The sequence below is a fragment of the Pelodiscus sinensis genome, chromosome 8, assembly GCF_049634645.1.
Source record: "Pelodiscus sinensis isolate JC-2024 chromosome 8, ASM4963464v1, whole genome shotgun sequence".
Lineage (NCBI taxonomy): Eukaryota > Metazoa > Chordata > Testudines > Trionychidae > Pelodiscus > Pelodiscus sinensis.
In genome coordinates this window covers 56,067,543-56,088,784 of record NC_134718.1, presented here as the reverse complement: position 1 = coordinate 56,088,784, position 21,242 = coordinate 56,067,543, and the positions used below count along the sequence as shown (strand labels likewise).

At 39.3% G+C, this 21,242-nt stretch overlaps 1 protein-coding gene and 1 long non-coding RNA gene across 2 annotated transcripts; one reads left to right on the top strand and one right to left on the bottom strand.

Moving 5' to 3' along the window:
- Nucleotides 1–1,750: 1,750 nt before the first annotated feature.
- LOC142830440 (uncharacterized) lies at nt 1,751–19,133 on the bottom strand. Its single transcript, XR_012905676.1, has 3 exons — nt 19,008–19,133; nt 8,712–8,818; nt 1,751–1,876 (listed from the first exon to the last, which is right to left on the bottom strand). It is a non-coding gene; the product is annotated as an uncharacterized LOC142830440 (long non-coding RNA).
- LOC102451778 (scavenger receptor cysteine-rich domain-containing protein DMBT1-like) lies at nt 9,250–14,847 on the top strand. The gene is made up of 5 exons (XM_025184757.2): nt 9,250–9,340; nt 9,661–9,836; nt 12,615–13,003; nt 13,167–13,438; nt 14,699–14,847. Exons 1-5 carry the CDS (start codon nt 9,250–9,252, stop codon nt 14,845–14,847), a joined length of 1,077 nt encoding a protein of 358 aa, XP_025040542.2.
- Nucleotides 19,134–21,242: the final 2,109 nt, after the last annotated feature.

The window sequence follows — 21,242 nt, the reverse complement described above, 5'->3', positions numbered from 1 at the left end:
CCTCCTGATCTGGGTGGCTCTGTGTTCTACAGCAGTGCTAACACTACAATTAATTATTAGTGTAATAAGTTTAAACTAGGATTTGGGGTTTGGATATGAGGATGAAACAGGCATCATATCTGAACCCTCACCTCTCAACGCGAAGGACAACAAATATAAGGCACTGATTTGGCCAATCAGAATTCTAGAACTTCAAAACAAGTCCATGGGTTCCTGTTTTCAAAAGCAGATTTTTTTAAAGAAATGAGTAAAAATGAATTGTATTTTTATTCAATAAAAACATGCTATGTTTATCTTTTCCTACCTATTCACATAGTTTCTCCAGGTATTACATCTTAGGCCTGATTTACTAATGGCTACTTTCTGTGCCAGTTTGGCCCCATTGTTCTGTAGAAAGCATTCATCTTTATGGAAGTGCCATTGGTACCATCTTTGCCCACCGGAGAACAGCGCCAATAACATCCCTGTTGAAGTGTCGCTTGTAGAGATTGCCACAGTGATGTGCTGAATCCAGAGCACTTTTTGGGCACTCCTATGACATAGAGCACCACCACATGTGTTGTTTACAGGGGGGCTGACAGAATTGCTGGGCTCCTGGAAAAGGGGTGTGTGTGAGTGTGTGTGTGTATGGTGGGGAGGGGAGGAAAAGGGGGGAACTGGCTCCATGTTACCAGAAGGGATGGGACCTCAAGCAGAAGGGATGGGGCTTGGGCTAGTCTCCCTCAGACAGCCCTTCTGGGGTGCCCACAGTGTTCTGCCTAGAATTCGGGTGGCGATATGACTTGCCAGATACCAGACAGTTGCCTCCTTTGCCCTCTCGTCCCCCATCAGCAGGCCTGTATGTTTACTCTTTTCCAAGGTGATTCCCTCAAAAGATGGGTAGAGTGTGTGTGCTTCCTCACAGGTGGACTAGCCATTGCAGAGATCTTTTCAATTTTGTTCCAGTGGAATTTGTGCAAATCCTGAAAAGAATCAGAATGCAGATTATTATAGATCATGGATCAAATCACATTTTCTTGCTTCCTTTTTTAATGTGATGTAATTTGGTGACTGACACTCTGCAGCTGAAGTCACAGTTTTGCTCAAATCAATCAAAAATTATTATAGAAGAGAACAATTTTACTTGACTATTAATATCAACCTTTTTTCTTGCACAGCTACCACAGAAAATACTACATGGGCAGAACATGCAACATATGGTAAGTCGCATATCCTTGGATTTTTAATAGAAGGATAAATTTTGAGTGCTCCAGGCAGCTACTGAGCTTCTACAGTGCTCCTTATAAACCCTCAAAAGGAGCAGGGAATGCTTAGGGTTCTGCCAATAGTATCTTTCTTCAATAATTTGAAAAATGACCAAGTCACCTCAGAACAAAAGGGAACCGACTCACTTTTTTCATTCAAACTTCAAATGGAATTTTGAGGAACAAAAGAGTTCAGTTAATGTAAGAACAAAAACACGTATAGATTGTATCTCTATATTTTTGGGGTGTTGAGTGAGTGTACAAGATGAAATACCAAAGTACTGAAAGAGAAATTGCATGCAGTATTTCAAGCCCAGACATACCAGGAAGGATTAGATTTTTGTTGCAGTTTTCATAATACATTGATCCAAATTGTAAACTGGGCAAATTGTTAAATGAAATTGACTTACTGAATTCAACAGATGGTGGAGTGTTCAGGTCTGGAATTTTCTTTTGGCCTTCCATGTGGAAGATAGATTAAGAATTGAAAACAAAATAGGAAGCAGTTTGGTTTTACATTCTTTCATTTTATGTTCTCTAATAGGATATCAGTGTGGTGGCTTCCTCTCAGATCCATCTGGGTCTTTTTCTAGTCCATATTACCCTGGAAACGGTCTCATCACACAGTGTGTCTGGGAAATACAAACAGACAATTATCAGATAGTACTAGTTTTCTCCTATGTTAGGTAAGTATGAAGGATTACCAGCATCCTAGCCTTCCAAAAACATTTATTTTATTTATGTATATTGGATCTTGGAGGTGCTGGAAACTTCCAAAACAGCAACTGCCTTGGATCCATTTTTGTTGCAATCAGAGATGGCATAGGCTGGAATGGGGTGCTGTGCTGTGGTTAGTCAAGAAAGAAATATTCTCCTGACTGTAGAGGCAAGTTTTTTTGAGTTGTAAAATCTTAGTCCTAGGATAAAAAGCCATCTCACGAAGAAATGGGCTGTCATGTATACCAACACCAGAGTGCTGCCCTCTGCCCCTTTTTTGGACCTGGACTCTTCAGGTACATCTACACAGTAGGGCTAAACTCAAAATAAGCTATGCAACTTGAGCTATGCTAATTGTGTAGCTCAACACAAAATAGTTTATTTCAAATTTTGGCATGTCTACACAGCATTTATTTCGAAATAGAGCACTCTTCCTCCTACTTCCCTTACTCCTCATACAATGAGGTTTACAAAAATTGGAGTAAGAAGCTCATTATTTTGAATTTATTTCAAAATAATGTGCTTGCTGTGTAGATGTACCCTTACAGTAGATGTTCTCAAGGAGTTTGGAGTCAGTTGGCAAGCTGCGTGTAGACCAGGGTGAGCAATTTTCGACAAACTTCTTGTTTACTGAAAAATGCAGTTTTGGTAGACCTGAACCTATTTGTGAATTCAGAACATATTCATTAAATAATTCCAGAGGAAAAGATTATTTTACTTTGATTCACAAGCCATTCACACAACAGTTGAAGGTAGAGGTTTTCCAAATATTGTTTTTAGCCTGTGGCTACAGTACTTTCCTGGGATATTGGAGACCCAGTTTCAGTTCCCTCTGCTGCCTGATGTGCTTCAGGAATTCAAACTTAGGTTTTCCACCTTCCAGAAGAGTTCTCTAGCCATGAAGCTAAACTTAGAATACAAAGGGGCAGAGACAGCTGCTTCTGCTTTCTGAATCTAATGCTTCATTTCCTCTGCCCATATTTGAAAATAAAGTTTAAAATGCCCAGAAACTACACATTTGGTTCACCCGGAAACACATTTTTGTTGACTTTTCAGGTTTGTTCAAATTATTCAGAGTTTGTGGTTTCAGTCATGGTTGAAACAAGTTTTCTCCTGATTTGACAGTTCTGGAAAAACAGAAACAAACTTAGACATCAATTATTCATCCATTTCCAGCTGTGTGGTCAAATGTCCAGTGGTGAAAGAGACTCTTCACATTTTCTGCCCTTAAGAAGGTCCTGAGTTACTGAACGCTGGAATGAGTGGTGAACAAAGTAGAGTCAGAGTCTGAATGCAATGTGTAGATGATGGAGAAGACAGGCTATTCCTCCCTTTCGAAGAGGACAGGAAGATCAGTGGAGTCATTGAAGGGAAGAGTCTGCAGTGTCTACATTTTAGAACATAAGTCATTCTTCATGAGGCTGCCCCTTGTGGAACTGAGGAGGAAGAATTAATTTCTAAAGCAAATAAATTCCTTTGTGTATGATGTTGGGCACAGAATTCCTAGATTTTGAGAATAAAAGGATCTGTGAAATTCCTCACCTGACGTTATTGAAAGGACTAATGCATAATGCAGAGGTATAAAATAATGTGACTAGATTACCCAGCTTCTAAATGATACATTATTAACTTACTTCCACAGTTTGAACTGCTCTCAGGAATTTATTGAAATCTATGATGGACACCTGTATACATCACCTTTAATTGGGAAAATCTGTAATGGTTCAAATCTCAGCTACTCATCATCTTCAGACACTCTGACAGTTCTATTAAACAGAGCCTCTTATAATTCAGAATATGGATTTTCTGCTTTTTATTACCCTGTACTTCCAGGTAAGACTAAGATTTACATGTTTGCTATTAATTTATTAATTTAATATACCCAAAGTCCAGATTTTTTACGTATTTTGGATGTGTGTGATTAAAACTTGATTATTAAATAACTATTAGATTTGCTCTGCATTTAACTGGTGGGTAATCTTTTATGGTTATTTGGGGTCACAGTCCCTGGAGTTATCTAATAAATAAGGTATAGCCTGGCAAAAAAATCCTTGTTAAGACAGCTGATTGGTCAGCCCCTAACTGTGTTTTAGGAGCTACGATTGGCTGGAAACAACCCATAGAAAATTGAGTCAAGGAAAGAATCCTCTCCCTATCCTGTCACTGTCACATAAGTTGGCTTTGCTACTAGGCAAGTCTGTTAAGATCCTGAAGATTAAGAACATGAAATAAAATCTTGTATTGAATTAAATTGCAATATATGCATCTTATATTAATTGTTTGTACTTTATTCACACATAATTTTTAAAAATGATCAACAAATCTATTCTGTAGGCTTTGATAGAATAGTATGGAATTCAACAGCAGGAATTTAAGAGAGCTGGAACAACCTATAGGAAGAACTGCATCATCTGTTTAATTCTGTATGTTTTCACAATCATTTCTGAAGACCCAGTTACATTTCTATAGTATCATGGGGAGGAGGGTCATAATTATAAAATTCTGTGGTGACTTATATGTAGGCCAAATGTTGGGGAGTAAATCAACTGAATTGGGATAGTATGACTTTCCTTTTCAGTTCTAGCTCTACTTTCTAGCTGTGTCAGAACCTATTTCTCCCCTGTGTCATCTTCTTAGTCAGATTACCTTAAAGTTAGCATTGTTGTCCATTTTTTCTCAATAAGTGTTTATTTTTTCTTATTGGCTCAACTCTAAAACCATACTTTGTTTATACACCACTGTATAGCAGAAGTTTCATAAAATGTTCTTAAGTATAGTATAGTTCATGCTAATACCAAAGATTGTATCAAATTTTACTGTTTACTTTTTACATTTAAGAGCTTTCTACTTCTCCATCAAGGACATCAGGTAAAATATTTTTCTTTTTACATATGTAAAATTATGTATTGTAACTATGCAATAATGTAGATGCTCCTGGCATTTCATGATTACCTCTTTGTTCATGCTTTTTCCTTTTTTGTAAATTGAGGGCAGCTTTCAGTTTTGCCTTAGAGATTTATCTTCTCCCTATCGTTATTTCCCTTTGAATATGTGTGCATGAAAAGGAGGCTATAGCTCAGTAAATCCACACCATATTTCTTTTTTTCTGGTGAGTGCAAGAGTGAATCTCAAATCAGTAATTTATTTCCAATTTCCTGCCATTTCTCATGGATTACCAAGTCTCTATTTAGGAAATAATTATCCACACCCACCCTTTCATTTGGCCTCAGAAGCAGTCTTGGAAACAAGTAAGAAATTTTTGAATGAGAAAGAGGTGGAGAGAAAATGCTATGTTCTTGTGCTTTCATGCCCCTTGCATTCTGAGACTGAGGTTAATTTAAATACGATAGTACTCTGGCCTGGAACTACATCTGTATTTGGCTTGCAATCATAGTAAGACCATTAAGGGCTGTCTTGTAAAAGAGTGGCTACTTGTGGCTAGTGTTTGTGGGGGGTTATTTTACTTTTGGAATCACAGATGGAAATTCTAAATTTTTCCACTTATAATGAAGGAAAGAGCTGATATTATACCAAATTGCTAGTTTATATAAACTAGGGTGGGGAAGAGATAGAGCAGAGGTTGTATCTGGATTCAAATTAGCTTTGGTTTGGGCTTGGTCATCATGTTCATATACTATGGCAAAATAATAGTTTACAGTTTTACTTAACAAAGATGGTTGCTAATTTTGCTTCTTTCTCGTTTTGTCAACCCAGGTCCTCCAAGTACTTTACCAACTCATGAAAATTGTAAGTCAGGTCCCTTACTGGCATTAGTGTCTTTTTTCTGAATTCTGTGTTAAGCATCCAAATTTTAATTGTGTCTCAGAATCTTTTGAGCCACCTCCAATTGCCTATCCCATCTCTCCAACACACGAGACTCCTAGGTGAGATCTTCCTTTTCAGGGATGGTTTTACATGACTACTCTACTGACCTGCTTTTTAAGATCCCCTGTGGCATTCAGCTCTACTTCTAGAAGGCGCCAGGTTACTTCCACTGTGTTAATTATAACAAGCTCTGGAGGCTGATGTGCCTCAGACTGAACTATGGGCTTAAGCTCATTAAATACAAAATGGAATCATCTGGGGCCAAGCAGTGAGACAAATGGACTGTACAAGAGATGCTTAAAAGGGGAAGAGAAACCAGTAGGGGAAATAACAACAACGTTGGGGAGAGGGTTACTATATGTGAAGGCTTAAGGAGGGTGTTAGAGGTCAGTGAGGAAGGAGTTATGAACACATTTGATGTCACTTTAATAAAGAGAAGTAGAGCCAGATTAGATACATTGTCTTAAACCAAACTTTCCTGAACCTTCTTGTGTATTTACCTTTTACTTTCTGCACTTTTAGCACGCAACCTTTGGTTGATATCTGCTCTGAGTGACTGAAATTATTGATGGGAAAACTTGCTTGTACAAAGTACATTCTCGTTTATATGGAGTTGTGGTGCATAATCAGATTTATTTTAAGTATTCCTGTGATCATGCAGAAACTGATGTTTGGGAGTGCAGAGTTAATGTATGGTCCAAAACCTTGTCCCTCCTTTTGGGTGTGTGGTGTAACTTGCATAGTGCTATGCTGCAAGCAAGCTGCCCTGAAGGAGGCAGCTAGGGATTTCCTGGATGTCATAATGCCTGGCTAACATGAAACCACCATAACACTTGTGGCTCTGATGCAGTAGATAGAAAAGAGGGTGTGATGGGGGACATTAGAGGAGACAAGCCAGAATCTTATTTGGTTCATTTTGTTAATTGGTTTTGAGCATCTTATTTGGTTCATTTGCTCCTTTGATAGCTGGTGCTGGAAATGCGAGAGAGACAACCTATCTCTCTCTGGATACTGCCAAACAAAGTATTTATGTATATAGTGTTATGGGACTACGCTGGTGCTTAAAAAGCTTTCCAGTTCTGGGCCTCTGAGGACACGCCATATGTCTCATTTCTGACCTTGTCTCCTCTATAATGGCTCCTAGAGGGTTATTAAAACCTAATGGAAGTTTTTAGCAGCCTTTAGGCTTCTTCAAATATTGCCAGAGCATGTCTAGCCACCTTTTTCTCTTCCCCCTTCAGCTCCAGTGAAGCCTCTTCTGGATAAATAGATAAAATATTTTCACAGGTAATAAATCCAAAAGGAATTCTAAAATACACTGTATTTTGTTCCTCTTAGCAACAAATGGCTGGTGTGGTGGCTACTTTTTTACACCTTCTGGATCGTTCTCTAGCCCATTCTTTGTCTGGAACTCTCCAGAGAATGTACAGTGTGTCTGGCATATAGAAGTAAAGAACAATTATTATATCCGACTCACCTTTACGCACCTCAAGTAAGTAAAATATTAAGTATTGAACAGCAGTTTTGACATCAGAGTATTTGATATGAAATGATGATTTTCCTTTTCCAGATTTGTTTGGCTTTTTAAAAAATATTTTGATCTTGCATAGAAAAGTCTTATAATCTTTCTGACCTCTTCAAGCTATTTCATTTTGAGTTATGCCTTATGTTTCTTATGAATTTTGTATTATTTCATTTTAAAAGTCTCTGATCAAATACTTAGAAGGTCTGATCTGGCAATCTAGTAGTTGACCATTCTTACTGCCATGCAAATATCATATTTGATCCATTTGCTCCTTTGATAGCTGGCAAGGGAAATGCTACAGAAGCAACTTCTCTCTCTCTCTGGATCCTATCTAGCAAAGCATTTAAGCACTCATTGTGTTATGGGACTACTCAGGCACTTAAAAATTAAGCAAGTGCTTAAATAGCTTTCCAGTTCTGGGCCTTTGTCAGCAGACCATATATCTCATTTCTGGAGCAACACTGAAGGGGAACTGCTAGTCTACTTTCCCTGGCTGGACAGACTTCTATTTGGCATGAATATTTAATGTTGAAGAGAGCTGGAGGGGAGATCTTTGGGAGTCATCAAAGGGTTGGAATAGCTCGCATGGCAGGGGGAAGCACAGTTTTGTTTTCTATAAAAACAGAACTAGAAAAAAATCTTTTTTTCACATTAGCCAAGCACAGATTCACTGTTTTTACTATCTTTACCTCAGCTAATATGCTGTGTTCATTGTATCATCCTATAAATTGTGCAGGTATATTTGGAAGAATACATAAATGTAAGGTGCTATAGTACAGTACTATAGCACTTATATGACATGATTCTTGATTGAATTCAGACTTGATCTATGTGAAGGAGAGGTTTCATTCAGAAAATGTCAGCCCTATATAACAAAGCAACAGCTTGGCTGCATCTAGACTGTCCAGTTTTTCCGGAAAATCAGCCGCTTTTCCAGAAAAACTTGCCAGCTGTCTATACTGGCCGCTTGAATTTCTGCAAAAGCACTGATGATCTCATGTCAATTTTTGCGCAAAAGGGCCAGTGTAGACAGCTCAGATTTGTTTTCCGCAAAAAAGCCCTGATCGCAAAAATGGCAATTGGGGCTTTTTGCGGAAAAGCGCTTCTAGATTGGCACAGACGCTTTTCCGCAAAATGTGCTTTTGAGGAACAGCGTCTGTGCCAATCTAGACGCTCTGTTCCGAAAATGCTTTTAACGGAAAACTTTTCCGTCAAAAGCATTTCCGGAAAATCATGCCAGTCTAGACATAGCCCTTGTGAACAAGCTTAATTGTCTACTGCTTATTGTTTACAGAACAGAGACTATAAAGAAGTCTTTGGGCTCTGTGGTTCTCAATCCAACAAACAATACAGTTAATTTTAAAGGCATATTTTTAAAAGAAAAAAGAATGCATACAAACCCCTTTGACTTATGTCAAACCTTCCTCTCCAGATCTCACTGTGTTCGTTGCATATCATCCTGTGCAGAACCTTTCTGGAATATGCAACAGAGATCTCAGTGGCAGATCTGAGAGGCGAATTTGAATATAGATTTGCATTAGTTCACCAAATCATTTGCTAGCCCAAACTTTGATATTCACTTGTCTTAAAAACAAAGGTGTTAGGGTATGTCTACACTACCACCCTAGTTCGAACTAGGGTGGTAGTGTAGACATACCTTTAGTGTTTACACTATTATATATGAGTTTAGTTAGATTCCTTCTGAAGTAATGGGACTAAATTGGCTCTAACCCCATTTCACTCACCTTACAACCCGTTATTGTCTAACTGTGGTATTTACAGATTAACACATGATAATTTCATCTCCACAGTCTAGAAGATTCATATAATTGTGTTTATGACTTTGTTGAAGTCTATGATGGTCCTCAGAGTACATCTCCTCTACTTGGAAGGCTTTGTGGTGGTTCAAATTATACATTTACATCATCTTCAAATACAATGACTGTTCTGTTTTCAAGTAACTTTAGTTCGATAAGAAATGGATTCAATGCTTACTATGATTCATTTCCAGAAAATAACAATGCTACAGGTAAGCCCGCTTTAAATGTACATATTAGTAGGGTAACAGTAAGGGCTTAATCAATCCAGTGAAATCAGTGGAAAGACTCCCATTTATTTAATGGGCATTGAGTCAGGCAAAATTTGATACCATGCAGTATTGTTACAATGTTGGGTTCATCATGTTAGAGAGAGAAGGTAAGGTAATATTTTTATTGGACCAATTTCTCTGGTAGCTTCTGAGCGTACCCAGAGTTTTTAAATCAGAAACTAGTCAATTTTTAGTTATAGTAATGTTTGGATACATGTCAGAAAATTAATATTTACCTTTCCTTCTTTCTCATTATTTAGCAGTGTCATGTTCTGGACAATATATGCGTGCAGTCATTAACAGAACCTATCTTCAGTCTCTGGGCTACAATGCTTGGGATGTTTATCTGAACAATTCATCCTGTGAGCCACACGAGATCACAGAAAATTATGTTGCATTTAACATACCTTTTAATGGATGTGGTACAATAAGACAGGTGAGAGATGTGCTTTTCATTCATAAGTCACTTTAAGTAGCTTTAGACAAAAGATCTATCAAATCAATTACTTTAAAAGGCCAAAATTTAGATTCAGAATATTTTTTTGTAAAAAGTGTCCATCCTATGTTTGAGTCAATTAATATGTTTGTGGTGCATAAATTTGTCTATCTGCCTGACTGACAATTAGCAGCCCTGGCTTTAGAAAAAATGTCCTGAGGGAAAAAAATACAATTAACACAGAACACTGTCACTTCATATTTGTCATTGATGATTCAAGATGTTGGTAGCAGGCTGGAGAGCCTTTGACCTCTTGGTCACACTTGTGAATGTTGCTCAGGTCAGTGATATCTGGAAAAACTCCCTCAGGTAGAGTCATAGGGTGTGCCCTTGGCTACTTGGTTCATTGCACAGCCTATTTTCATGCTCTTATTCATGCTATATATACAGGCTGTGTCTAGACTGCATCCCTTTTCCGTAAAAGGGATGCAAATTAGACACATCGCAATTGCAAATGAAGCGGGGATTTAAATCCCCCCGCTTCATTTGCATAAACATGGCTGCCACTTTTTTCCGGCTCGGAGCTTTGCCAGAAAAAAGCGCCAGTCTAGACAGGGATCTTTCGGAAAATAAAGCCTTTTCCGAAAGATCCCTTATTCCTCTTAAAATAAGGACTTACTCCACCCCTGCAGTTTGGAGCCTGTTCTGATGCTCCAGCCATGCCCCACTGTGAGGATTGACTGCCAGCACTGGCTTCCTGCTGCTGGAAGGGGAGGAAGTCTTGTGGGTTGGATCCAGACTGTGGGGTAAGAAAGTGGCTCCATGTGCTGTTGCTTTGCCTCCTCCCAGCTGGGGGAATGGCAGCACAGAAAATTGCTTGCTTAGAGGCTTTCTCTGCTGCTTCCATTAGCTGGAATTCTAGTCAATGGAAGTAGGGGGTGGCACCTGGGAGTCAGGTAAAGGGGGTGGCACACAGAGTCAGGTTAGTGCTTCCCTCATGCCCAGACCTTGCACCCCATCACCTTTCCATGCCCCCTCTAGGCAATGCTCCCCCACACTCCACTGCATTCATGCATGCTCCCTTCCTCCCAGACCCCCACTTTCATCCCACTCCTGTTCTCTACCTCTTGGCCAGAACTTGCCTCCTCACCCTCTCCTGCACCCATTTTGTCATCATGGCTAGTTGGCTGGTGGCCCACAGAAAGGTCTGTGTTAAGTGAGGGTTGGCTGTGGGCCAAAAAGTTTGAGAACCACTGTCCTATTAAATCAGAGAGCGGCTTGAACAAAAATCCCTATAATTTGGGTGCTGAAAATAAACCCACACTTTGTGAATAGGCTCTTTTTGTAATGGACTGAACAAAGCCCCTCTATCTGAACTACCATAGACTTTGGAGTGAATGAAATCCAGGTCCAGAACTGACTTTCAAATCATAGTACACACTCCCCACAGATACAGACCCAGGTTCAGGAAAGAGTCTAAAATGACAGCATGATGGATAGAGATGATCTAATCAAACCACAAGATGCAGGATGATGGGTGGTATCTAAGAAACGCCAGAAGGTGGTAACCTGACACAACAGCAGTAGTGTGTAAGTTGTTAGTATCTGTATATAAAGTGGTGTCTCGGGGGAATAGTCTTTGGATGACCTGGGGGCAATAAAAATTCTCCATTGATTGAGTCATTTCATTGTTACGAATTGTATACAAGTATTGGTTCAGTAGAGTCTACTGACAACTATTACTATACTTTGCTTAACAATAAACCTGGCCAGGCATCTTCAATCCTTATCTGATTTGTGGTCTTTCGAGCTCTCTGGGGTCTGCTGTGGAGACGAAGTGCACAAGTCAACACGACACACATCATTGAGCATACAAGCAAGCAGCCTTCTGGTAACCATCATCGATGGAGCCAGAGACCTGTGAGGACACCTCGGCAGTAAATCCTGACCCCTCCTAACTAACTTCACACACCATCAACTATCCTCTAATAATATAAATAGATAGAAAAAAATCAATAAATTTACAAAAGGGTCCTCAGGGGACAGATTTTATGCTATCTCTGGGAGCCCTGTACCTTGTTTTAAATATGGCTCTGGCTCTTCTAGCAAAAAACTACATGTACTCCAGAGCATTAAACCCTTCTGGGAAGCATGAGGGTGATCAAAAGGGGTGGGATGCCAAACCACAAAATAAATATTAAGGAAAAAGTATAAATGCCCCATTTTCCTGTATCATAGGAGGAATTGAGCAAGGGAGAAGCATTGCTGCTTTAGCAAGAGAGTCCAATCAATGGACTAAAGTGTGCATTTTAATGAGAATTAAACTTTTCAGTGGGCTGTGATTATGTCAGAACCAAATTAAAGGTGTAACATAAATTTGAAAATACTGTTGGAAAAATATATACATAATATATTACAAGTGACACCTAAAATTACGCAAAAGAGAATTACACATCTATTTTTTCAACTTGTTTGCATTCTGCATTTGGCAGAATTTTGTGTATAATCAATGTTCCCTTGCATAGTGGTCAGTTTCACCCTTTCTGAAAAGACTAGAAACAGGAATATAAAAGCGCAATTTGTTTCTAATATTTGAAGTAATTAGAAGTATATATATATACTATTTATATTATTTTCTTTGGAAAACTAATTTTAAAAAATAGATAGTTTTTAAGTCGCAAATTGACAGTGTCTTTTTTACATAAACAACTATTACAACTGTAACATTTTGACAAAATATATTCCTGAATCACATTTTATTCTCTCCTATTTTCACAGGTAAAAAATAACACCATCTCCTATTCTAATGTAATCAGTACTTCTCCTTCTGGTTACATTATCACAAGGGAAAATGACTTTCAGTTTCATGTGACCTGTGAAATGAACCAAGACACAACGGTAGAAATAACATATGCTGCCAAAGGTCACATTGACATAAGGGAAACCCAGCAAGGCAGTTATGATGTGAATATTTCATTTTATGAATCATCTAATTTTTCAAATCCAGTTAACAATTCCCCATATTATGTTGACCTAAACCAGGATTTATACCTGCAAGCCACTCTTTACAGTTCCGATTTAAATCTGGTGATATTTATGGACACATGCCTGGCTTCTCCATATTCTGATGACTTCACAGACCTAACTTATGATTTAATCAGGAATGGGTAAGAACTTTTAGTTATAATTAAAGTTATACATGCTTCTTTCTTTCTGCTTTGTATTGCTTACATTGCAGCAGTAAAGCAGAGACATTTACTCAGATTCCTGGGTGTGTTAGAGGAGCATTTCCTATTTGTTTTGTTTTTGTTTTTGTTTTTTTTGTTACAGATGTGTAAGAGATTCTACCTACAGCTCCTACTATTCACCAGTGGGATACATTGTTCGTTTCAAATTCAATGCCTTCAAGTTTCTCAACAGCCATGCTGCTGTTTACTTGCAGTGCAAGATAGTTGTATGTAGGGCATATGATTATTCTTCTCGATGCTACCAGGGATGTTTAGCAAGGCGCAAGAGGGATATAAATCCTTATCAGGAGAAAATAGATGTGGTTGTGGGACCAATCCAGCATAAAAAAGATACCAATGAGGACAGAAAATCTGGTAATTTATTTGCATGGTTTTTTTTTCTTGATGTATCTGTTAAGCATAACTTTGCAATATCATTTAAATATCATTTTTTTGTACGTCAGTCTTTGATTGCTTCCTTATCACAAATTCTAAACAGGATTGTGCTAAGGGACAAGCCTTTTTCCTTGTGAATGCAATTTGAAGGCCACAAGGAGTTAATTATAAAAGTATTCTGAAATTTACTGCCACAAATTTTGCAAGCCAGTTATTCAGACACACACAAAATCTCCATCCTTTTGTCAATTTATGTCCTAAAATGATTACTCACTGATGATGTGCCTTCTCTGAACAAATCTGAAAGCTTTACTTTTTTCCTTCTTCAAATCGACCTACAAGATCCACTTCTGTTTTGACAATTAAAAAACCCTATAGCCAATTAATGCCAGCTAACCTTGCTAATATTTATTGATAAAGTTACATTCAAATTATTTAAAAACACCAAGTTGTGCTCATAGCTTACTCATTTAACTGCAGTTTGCATTGTTTTTACACTGATCTCTCATTCTCTTGTTTCTTCTCCTTGTTATTCACTTGTTACATCTTATTTCATACTAGAGTATTAGCTTTTGGGGTTGCAGGCCTTATCATCCTAGTTTTTTTATAGTGTATCGCATAACAAGAATCCAGTCCTAAATGGAACTTTAGGCATTATTGTAATGCAACTAACAACAGAGGTTATCATTATTATAAATATAAAAAGGACTGTGTAAAATAAATTGGTGGCATCAGTCTGGGTAATTAAAACACCATCAACACTCGTTAAAAACACCATCAAGAATTGGAACTTTTGTGATAGATATCACTGTGTAAATGAGCATAGATTAAGCTACCCTTTTATTCCTGAAGCACATTGATGGTCTTCCAGGTCATATTTGAGACACACTGACAAAGCAGTGTGAGATGTTGTCATTGCTGTCTTTTGTGTTGCACCTAAACATAAGATATTAAACTCCAGAGTTATCTATTAGGCATCTTTAACAAACTGTATTTGCTTATGCTATTTTACTATAACAGATGTTCAACAATTTGTATACTTTTCATTTGCTTTCAAAACTAAATTGATCAGTATGACACTTTTGGTCTGATTATTATGCTTCTTAATGGCAATGAAATTTTTACCTATAAATTGCAACAGTGTTTTTTATGCTCTATCACTCTAGCAGGTCCTGCATATTTTCTATACTAGCAAAAAGTGTAAGATTAAGTCAGATAAACTCTCTCTGTCATTTACAGACTTGCACAATGGAGTTCTCCTGGAAAAAGATGATGTTCACAGCCCATTTGTTGTTGCCACTTTGCTCTTGTCAGGAATTGTTTTGGTTCTCATTGGGGCCCTTTTGAGAAGTAAACTGAGAAGAAGAACTGAGTATCAAGTGCTGTGAGAGAGTACCCTTAGGCATCATACGCATGTGTTCATGCACGTGTTCAATATCAAACATCGGTACAATGATTTAATGGGTAACACAGTAAATTAAAAAAAGGAAAGAAGCTGGCTTTCAAATATACAGCACATGTTCTAATATGAACTTTACCTGATCACTAAACCTGATTTGTATGCACTAAACCTGATTTGTATGCACTTTAAATGAAGAGTCTCAAAAAGGACTGGAGGAAAATAAAGCTTCAGTTTTGTGTGTGCCAACAAAAGTGGATGTGCCCCAATTTCACCTGCAATGTCTTGCCTGTGGACACTGATATGTTCAAAGTGGGTAACTGTGCATCTTGTAGATGGGTACACAATTATTTGATTCTTGCAGCATTTGGTGATTTCCTGACATGTTTACTGCATTTGCACTTTGGCTAAAGTGATCAGCCTGAACACATTTAGGAAGATTTTGACTAGCTCAGCTGCAGAGAAAGGACATCTGTGAAATTAATCTAGACATGGAGGGTGTTGAGCTCTTTGGATTTGGGTGGGACCTATCTCTGCATTTAATTAGTACAAGTAAGTGTATTTCCCTGGAAGCAACATGAAAATTCCTGCTCTTGTTAATTTAGTAAACAATTGATTATTAATGTAATACATCTTCAAAGCCAACAGTTTAGTAAATAGATCAGGGGTGGGCAATAATTTTTTGCCAGAGGCAGAGGAGTGGGCGAAGCCTCCTCCCTCCCTACCAGGAGCACTTGGAGTTTCTAAGTGCCACGTGCTCCTCACAGGGTGGGAGCAGGGCAGAGGAAACTTTGTGCACTCCTCCCCACCCCCAGGCCAATCAGGGCTTGGAGGCGGGGCAGAGTGTGAAGTCTCCTCCCACCTTGCCAGGAGCCATTTGCCCTAATTGGTAGGCCCTAATTGGCCTGGGGGCGGGGGAGTGGCAAGGCTTCCGCAGGCCGGATCAACCCACTTTTCCACCCCTGAAATGATGCATATTAAGTTTTTATTAAACCTAATTAAACATATTTTGAGTGAGTATAATTAGTTAAAATATCAATTTATTTAGGATATTATTACAAATGAAAATTGGTATGAGTCTGTTGTGTTTCTGATTAAGATGCAAAACTGACATAAAATAAAATGCTAAATCTCTGTCAACTGTGAGTTTATTTTTTACCTTAGAAAGGGAAAGCAAAGCATTAGGTATAATTGCATCTTATTTCTTTTTTAGGACATATCTGCACACCACACCTAAGCCATCCACACACAAATCAGTCTGACTTGGGTCAGCAAGCAAGCAAGACCTAGGACTCTGTTAGAGGGATGAGACACAGTCCAAGTCTCATTTTGACTCTGGCACAAGCCCTGTCATTTTGCAGAGGGTACTGAGACCAAAGGGTCCGCAGAGTCAAGCATGGATGCATTGCCACTGCTATGAGACCCAAGTCCAGCAATTGTAAACCTAGGTTTACAATGTAGTATGGATGCTCAAGTTCTGGCTTACTGTGCAGTGTTGATGTATACATATATTTCATTGTGAACTTAAAGCTAATTTTCTACCACTAATCCACACCTAGGGTGTGTCTAGACTACAGGGTTTTGTCGACAAAAGTGGACTTTTGTTGACAAAACTATACCTGCATCTACACTGCCGCTGAGTTCTGTCGACGTAACGTCGACAGAACTCAGCAGTTTTGTTGATGGCTGTAAACCTCATTTTACGAGGAATAACGCCTTTTGTCGACAGAGTTCTGTCAACAGAAGGCGTTATTGCATCTACACCATCCTTTGCGTCTACGCTGTCATGTCAACAAAGCGGCTTGCTTTGTCTGCGGAACTGGATGTAGTCTAGATGCTCTTTGTCGATAGAAGCTTTGTAAACAGTATGGCAATAATCTAGTATCTTATAAATGTAAAATAATAGGTAAAACATTCATAAAACCACTCCCACAAAAGCACTATTCTCTATTCCCTACCTTCAACTGTGGTCTGACACTTTTGTTGATCATGGTCTAATTTAGGACCTGACTTCCATAAGGCGACTCCTGATGTTTGTTATTTGAAGGGGCCTGACATTGTAAGCTTCCCTGGTCTGGGACCGTGTCTGCTTACATGCATGGAAAATATAAGCACAATAAAAAAACAGCTAACTCCTGCAGCCTTTACTTGGTTAAAATCCATGTTGAAATCTATTCTATACTCAATCCAAGTGAATCAAGTTCAGAAATCTAACTTCTGATGCATGTGCCAGATTCCCGCTGATGTTAATTTGAGAACATTTTTAAAAAAATGGTCCCTTATGTGTAGGCAGATCAAGAAATTATATGGTACAACAAACATATTAAGATAAGTATCAATATACAATTACTGAAAATACACCTTTTGTCAAGAAGGGCTCTCATTGCAAATAACAGGTCTATTGAAACAGTTCCTCTGTTCTGATTTCATGAAGGCAATGAAAGATCAAATCCCACTGAATATCCTTAAGTAGTGATAAAACATGTAAACTCTGTAGAACATTTAATTGGATTAACCAGACATGCAGTCAAATTGGGTACCAACCACATCATGAGTTGGATTCTACTTTTAAATTATATCTATGAGAATCACTTACCATGTCTAAAATTATCTGTTTCTCTTTCACACACACATCCACAGGCAAATGAAAGCAAATTACATTTACTTTAGCAATGTACAATCTCTCCTGAAATATGAGCTACTTGAAATTTTTAAATTAAACTGTTACTAATTTAGATCTTTGATCCTTCCCAGGGCTGACCTTACCATGAGGCGAACTGAGGTGGCTGCCTCAGGTGCTAGACTGTGGGGGGGGGGGGCCCACTAGGACCCAGAGTGTAGAAAATTGTGTCTGCTGCTGGTACATATGTATTCTCTCTGCTCTAAATGAAGAGCATGGGGTAGGTAGCAGAGCTGTACCATGAGAGAAGTAGAACAGGAAGAAGGCAGAATTGAGACCTTTCAAAATTTTGGCCCAAGCGAGAGGGCATGGAGGCGTCATTTGAACTCCACTCCTCAGGTGCCAAAATGATCCTTCCTCAGTCCTTAAGGACACTGGGACTACGTCTACACTGGCCCCTTCTTCGGAATAGCCATGCTAATTTAGAACTTTGGAATAGGGAAATGCGCGGGGGATTTAAATATCCCCTGTGGGATTTAAATAAACATGGCCGCCGCTTTTTTTCCGACTTGGGGAAAAGCCAGAAAAGAGCGTCCAGTCTGGCGCGATCCTCAGGAATAAAGCCCTATTCCAGAGGATCTCTTATTCCTACTTGAAAGGGCTTTATTCCGGAGGATCGCGCCAGTCTGGATGCTCTTTTCCGGCTTTTCCCCAAGCCGGAAAAAAAGCGGCGGCCATGTCTATTTAAATCCCACGGGGGATATTTAAATCCCCCGCACATTTCCCTATTTCAAAGTTCTAAATTAGCATGGCTATTCCGAAGAAGGGGCCAGTGTAGACACAGCCTGGGAGTATTGCTGCTTAGGATGGTAAGAGCAAGCCCTTCAATTATTAAACTTGTTCATACAATGAAACCAGTTTACCATACTAGTGCTGTTTACAAGGCATAAATTCTCAAGAGTTTTAAGTATCTTTCCTTCTGTTTGAGTTTATTCCTATTGTGTGAACAATAGAAATATCTTGCCTATGGGTTCGAGTTTAGAAATCAAGATTCACACTGACTGAATTGACAATATAGAGTCAAGCTACAGTAACTATTAATGGTAGATTCTTGTGAGTCGGTATAATTCAAACATGGAGACATTGTTTATTTTTTATTTTGTATTCTTCATTTATATTTTAGATAGCTCAATTATTATGTCTTATAAGGCTTCACTAGTGTATTCTGGAGGTTGACTATATATTTAGCAGAGGTGCAGGATATAATGTACAACCTCACCGGCTTCATTCAATGTGTAGTTATGGCTTATTGCTTTCAGGTATGAGAATGTTTATGCTAAGATACTGTACTCATTTACAATTTATTCTTGGTTCTAGGAGATTGTTTCATCAGCCAATTTTAAACTAGATAAACATAATAATACAAAGATGCCAAATCTGTAATATTATCCCTTTGTTTTTTCAAAGAAATGAAACTGTTACTGATTAAAGAAATGAACAGATGTCAGCCTCATAGTAGCAGTGCTTACCTTATGCTGGGGCTTGCTAGAGCTGAGCCCCATCACCTCTAGGCATGGCAGTTCATAGTCTCAATCCCTCATGGTGGGTGAGTCAGTTATGAAGGCTAAACAAATTGCTTGAGCCCCAGCCCCCCACCCCACATTACAAATTAAAAGCTGTGTGTTAATGGTTACTACAAAGATACCTGGTGATCAGTTTGTCATAATGATGTGAAATGATGCTGACGTTGTGTGCAGACAGCTGGGGTGTGAACAGGCCATTTTCAATAGTAAATGCCTATTTTGGTTAAGATACGGGGCTCCTGGATAAAATGCAGTACAAAGAGAATGAATCCTACCTGTGGGAGTGCTCTTTTAGATAGTGGTACAGATCTAACTATAATCACCACAAAGATATTGGTGTCATCTGCTTAGGTACATTCCCTTTTCTTTTATGCATGTCAAGTATTTATTATTGCAAATTAATTACTTTTTGTGAGATGCTTTAACATATTATGGGCACAAATATTAGCTGCATGAATCTAGTTTATGTAATCTTTGAGTTCTGCAGATAGAATGGATTTTGAACCATCAGAATCTTTACCAATAGCATCCTTAATTCCTGTGCTTAGGACTTGTACAGGCTACTCATATTGGACCTCCAGTTCATCACGTTAGCTGAGTTGCCTGATGACTCTTATCCACTTATGCTTTCATCACAGCTGCTTCCATGGTCAACTCCCTGGATTCAACTCTTTCCTCCACAAGTGTCGAGGAGGAGCTAACTATGCTGATCCCATTCAGGCAAAAGTCTCTTTTGCTCAAAACTTTTGTGCAGAAGGGCCAGTGTAGACAGCTGAGATTTGTTTTGCGCAAAAAAGCCCCAATCACGAAAATGGCGATCGGGGCTTTTTTGTGCAAAAGCGCGTCTAGATTGGCCACGGACGCTTTTCTGCAAAAAGTGCTTTTACGGAAAAGCGTCCGTGCCAATCTAGACGCACTTTTCCAAAAATGCTTTTAACGGAAAACTTTTCCGTTAAAGCATTTCCAGAAAATCATGCCAGTCTAGACGTAGCCATGGAGGTTAGGTCCATCAATGACTATTAGCCAGCTGTCAGAGGCTGGGAATAGGTGATGGGAGAGAGATTGCTTGATGATTCCCTGTCCTGTTCACTCCTAGGGCATCTGGCATTGGCCACTGTCAGAAGATAGGACACTGGGTTAGATGGACCTTTGGTCTGACCCAGTATGGCCGTTCTTATGTTCTATGTTCTTGTGACCCAGGATTTAAACCTGATTCTTGTGTTATGTGAAGAGATAAACAAAGGAATCTATGATCTTCCTGTTACCTGGGACAGAAATAATCCTAATCAATATGAATATTTTAAAATTTAAAAATACTTATTAGATAAGGGCTCTGGGTCTCCTCTGCTTTTAAAACATATGGGCAAGCTCTAGGGAAGGGAATGTACATGAAATTATATTGGAGTAATTGAGGGTATGTTTACACTACAGAGTTAGTTCGAACTAACTTAGTTCGAATTAGTTAATTCGAACTAAGCTAATTCGAACTAACGCGTCTAGAACTAAAAACTAGTTTGAATTAGCGTTTTGCTAATTCGAACTAGCATGTCCACATTGAGTGGACCCTGAACAGGGCTTAAGGATGGCCGGAAGCAGTGCTGGCAGGCCATCAGAGGAGGACTTAGAGCGTGGAGATGCTGTCTCAGGCTAGCCGAGGGCTGCGCTTAAAGGGACCCGACCCCCACCCCGGACAGACAGTTTTCAGGGGTGCCCCGCTTGAAAACCAGTCCTGGCTTGGAGTGCCCGGAGTGCCCACACTGGGCACATCACAGCACTTGGCCATCAGCCTGGCTGCACTTGCCGCAGGCTGCCATCTAGGGAGAGGGGGCAATTGGGGGGCTGCAGGAGAGCTTCCACCCCCAGAAGCCCGCAGAGCCAGTCCAGTCCTCTCCATCGGGGACTCGTGCCCCATTCCTCCCTCACCTCCTTCCACTTACCCTTCCCTAGCCCCCCTTCCTGATGTACAAAGTAAAGATAACGTTTCTTCCAACATTGACTCTGTCTTTATTGAACAAAACTGGGGGAGACTGGGAAAAGGAGGTGGGAGAGGGGAAGAGAGAGGCTGGGAGAGGAGAGGGCAACTACAATGATCAGGGGTTGGGAACAGGTCCCATATGAAGAGAGGCTAAATATACTGGGACTTTTCAGCTTAGAAAAGAGGAGACGGAGGGGGGACAGGAT

What these genes read in the sequence shown, in the direction of transcription:
- LOC102451778 (XM_025184757.2), top strand. Translation starts at nt 9,250, where the DNA reads ATGACTGTTCTGTTTTCAAGTAACTTTAGTTCGATAAGAAATGGATTC. An exon ending in AGAAAATAACAATGCTACAG is followed by an intron (nt 9,341 to 9,660) that starts GTAAGCCCGCTT and finishes CTCATTATTTAG; the next exon opens with CAGTGTCATGTTCTGGACAA. An exon ending in CAATGAGGACAGAAAATCTG is followed by an intron (nt 13,439 to 14,698) that starts GTAATTTATTTG and finishes TGTCATTTACAG; the next exon opens with ACTTGCACAATGGAGTTCTC.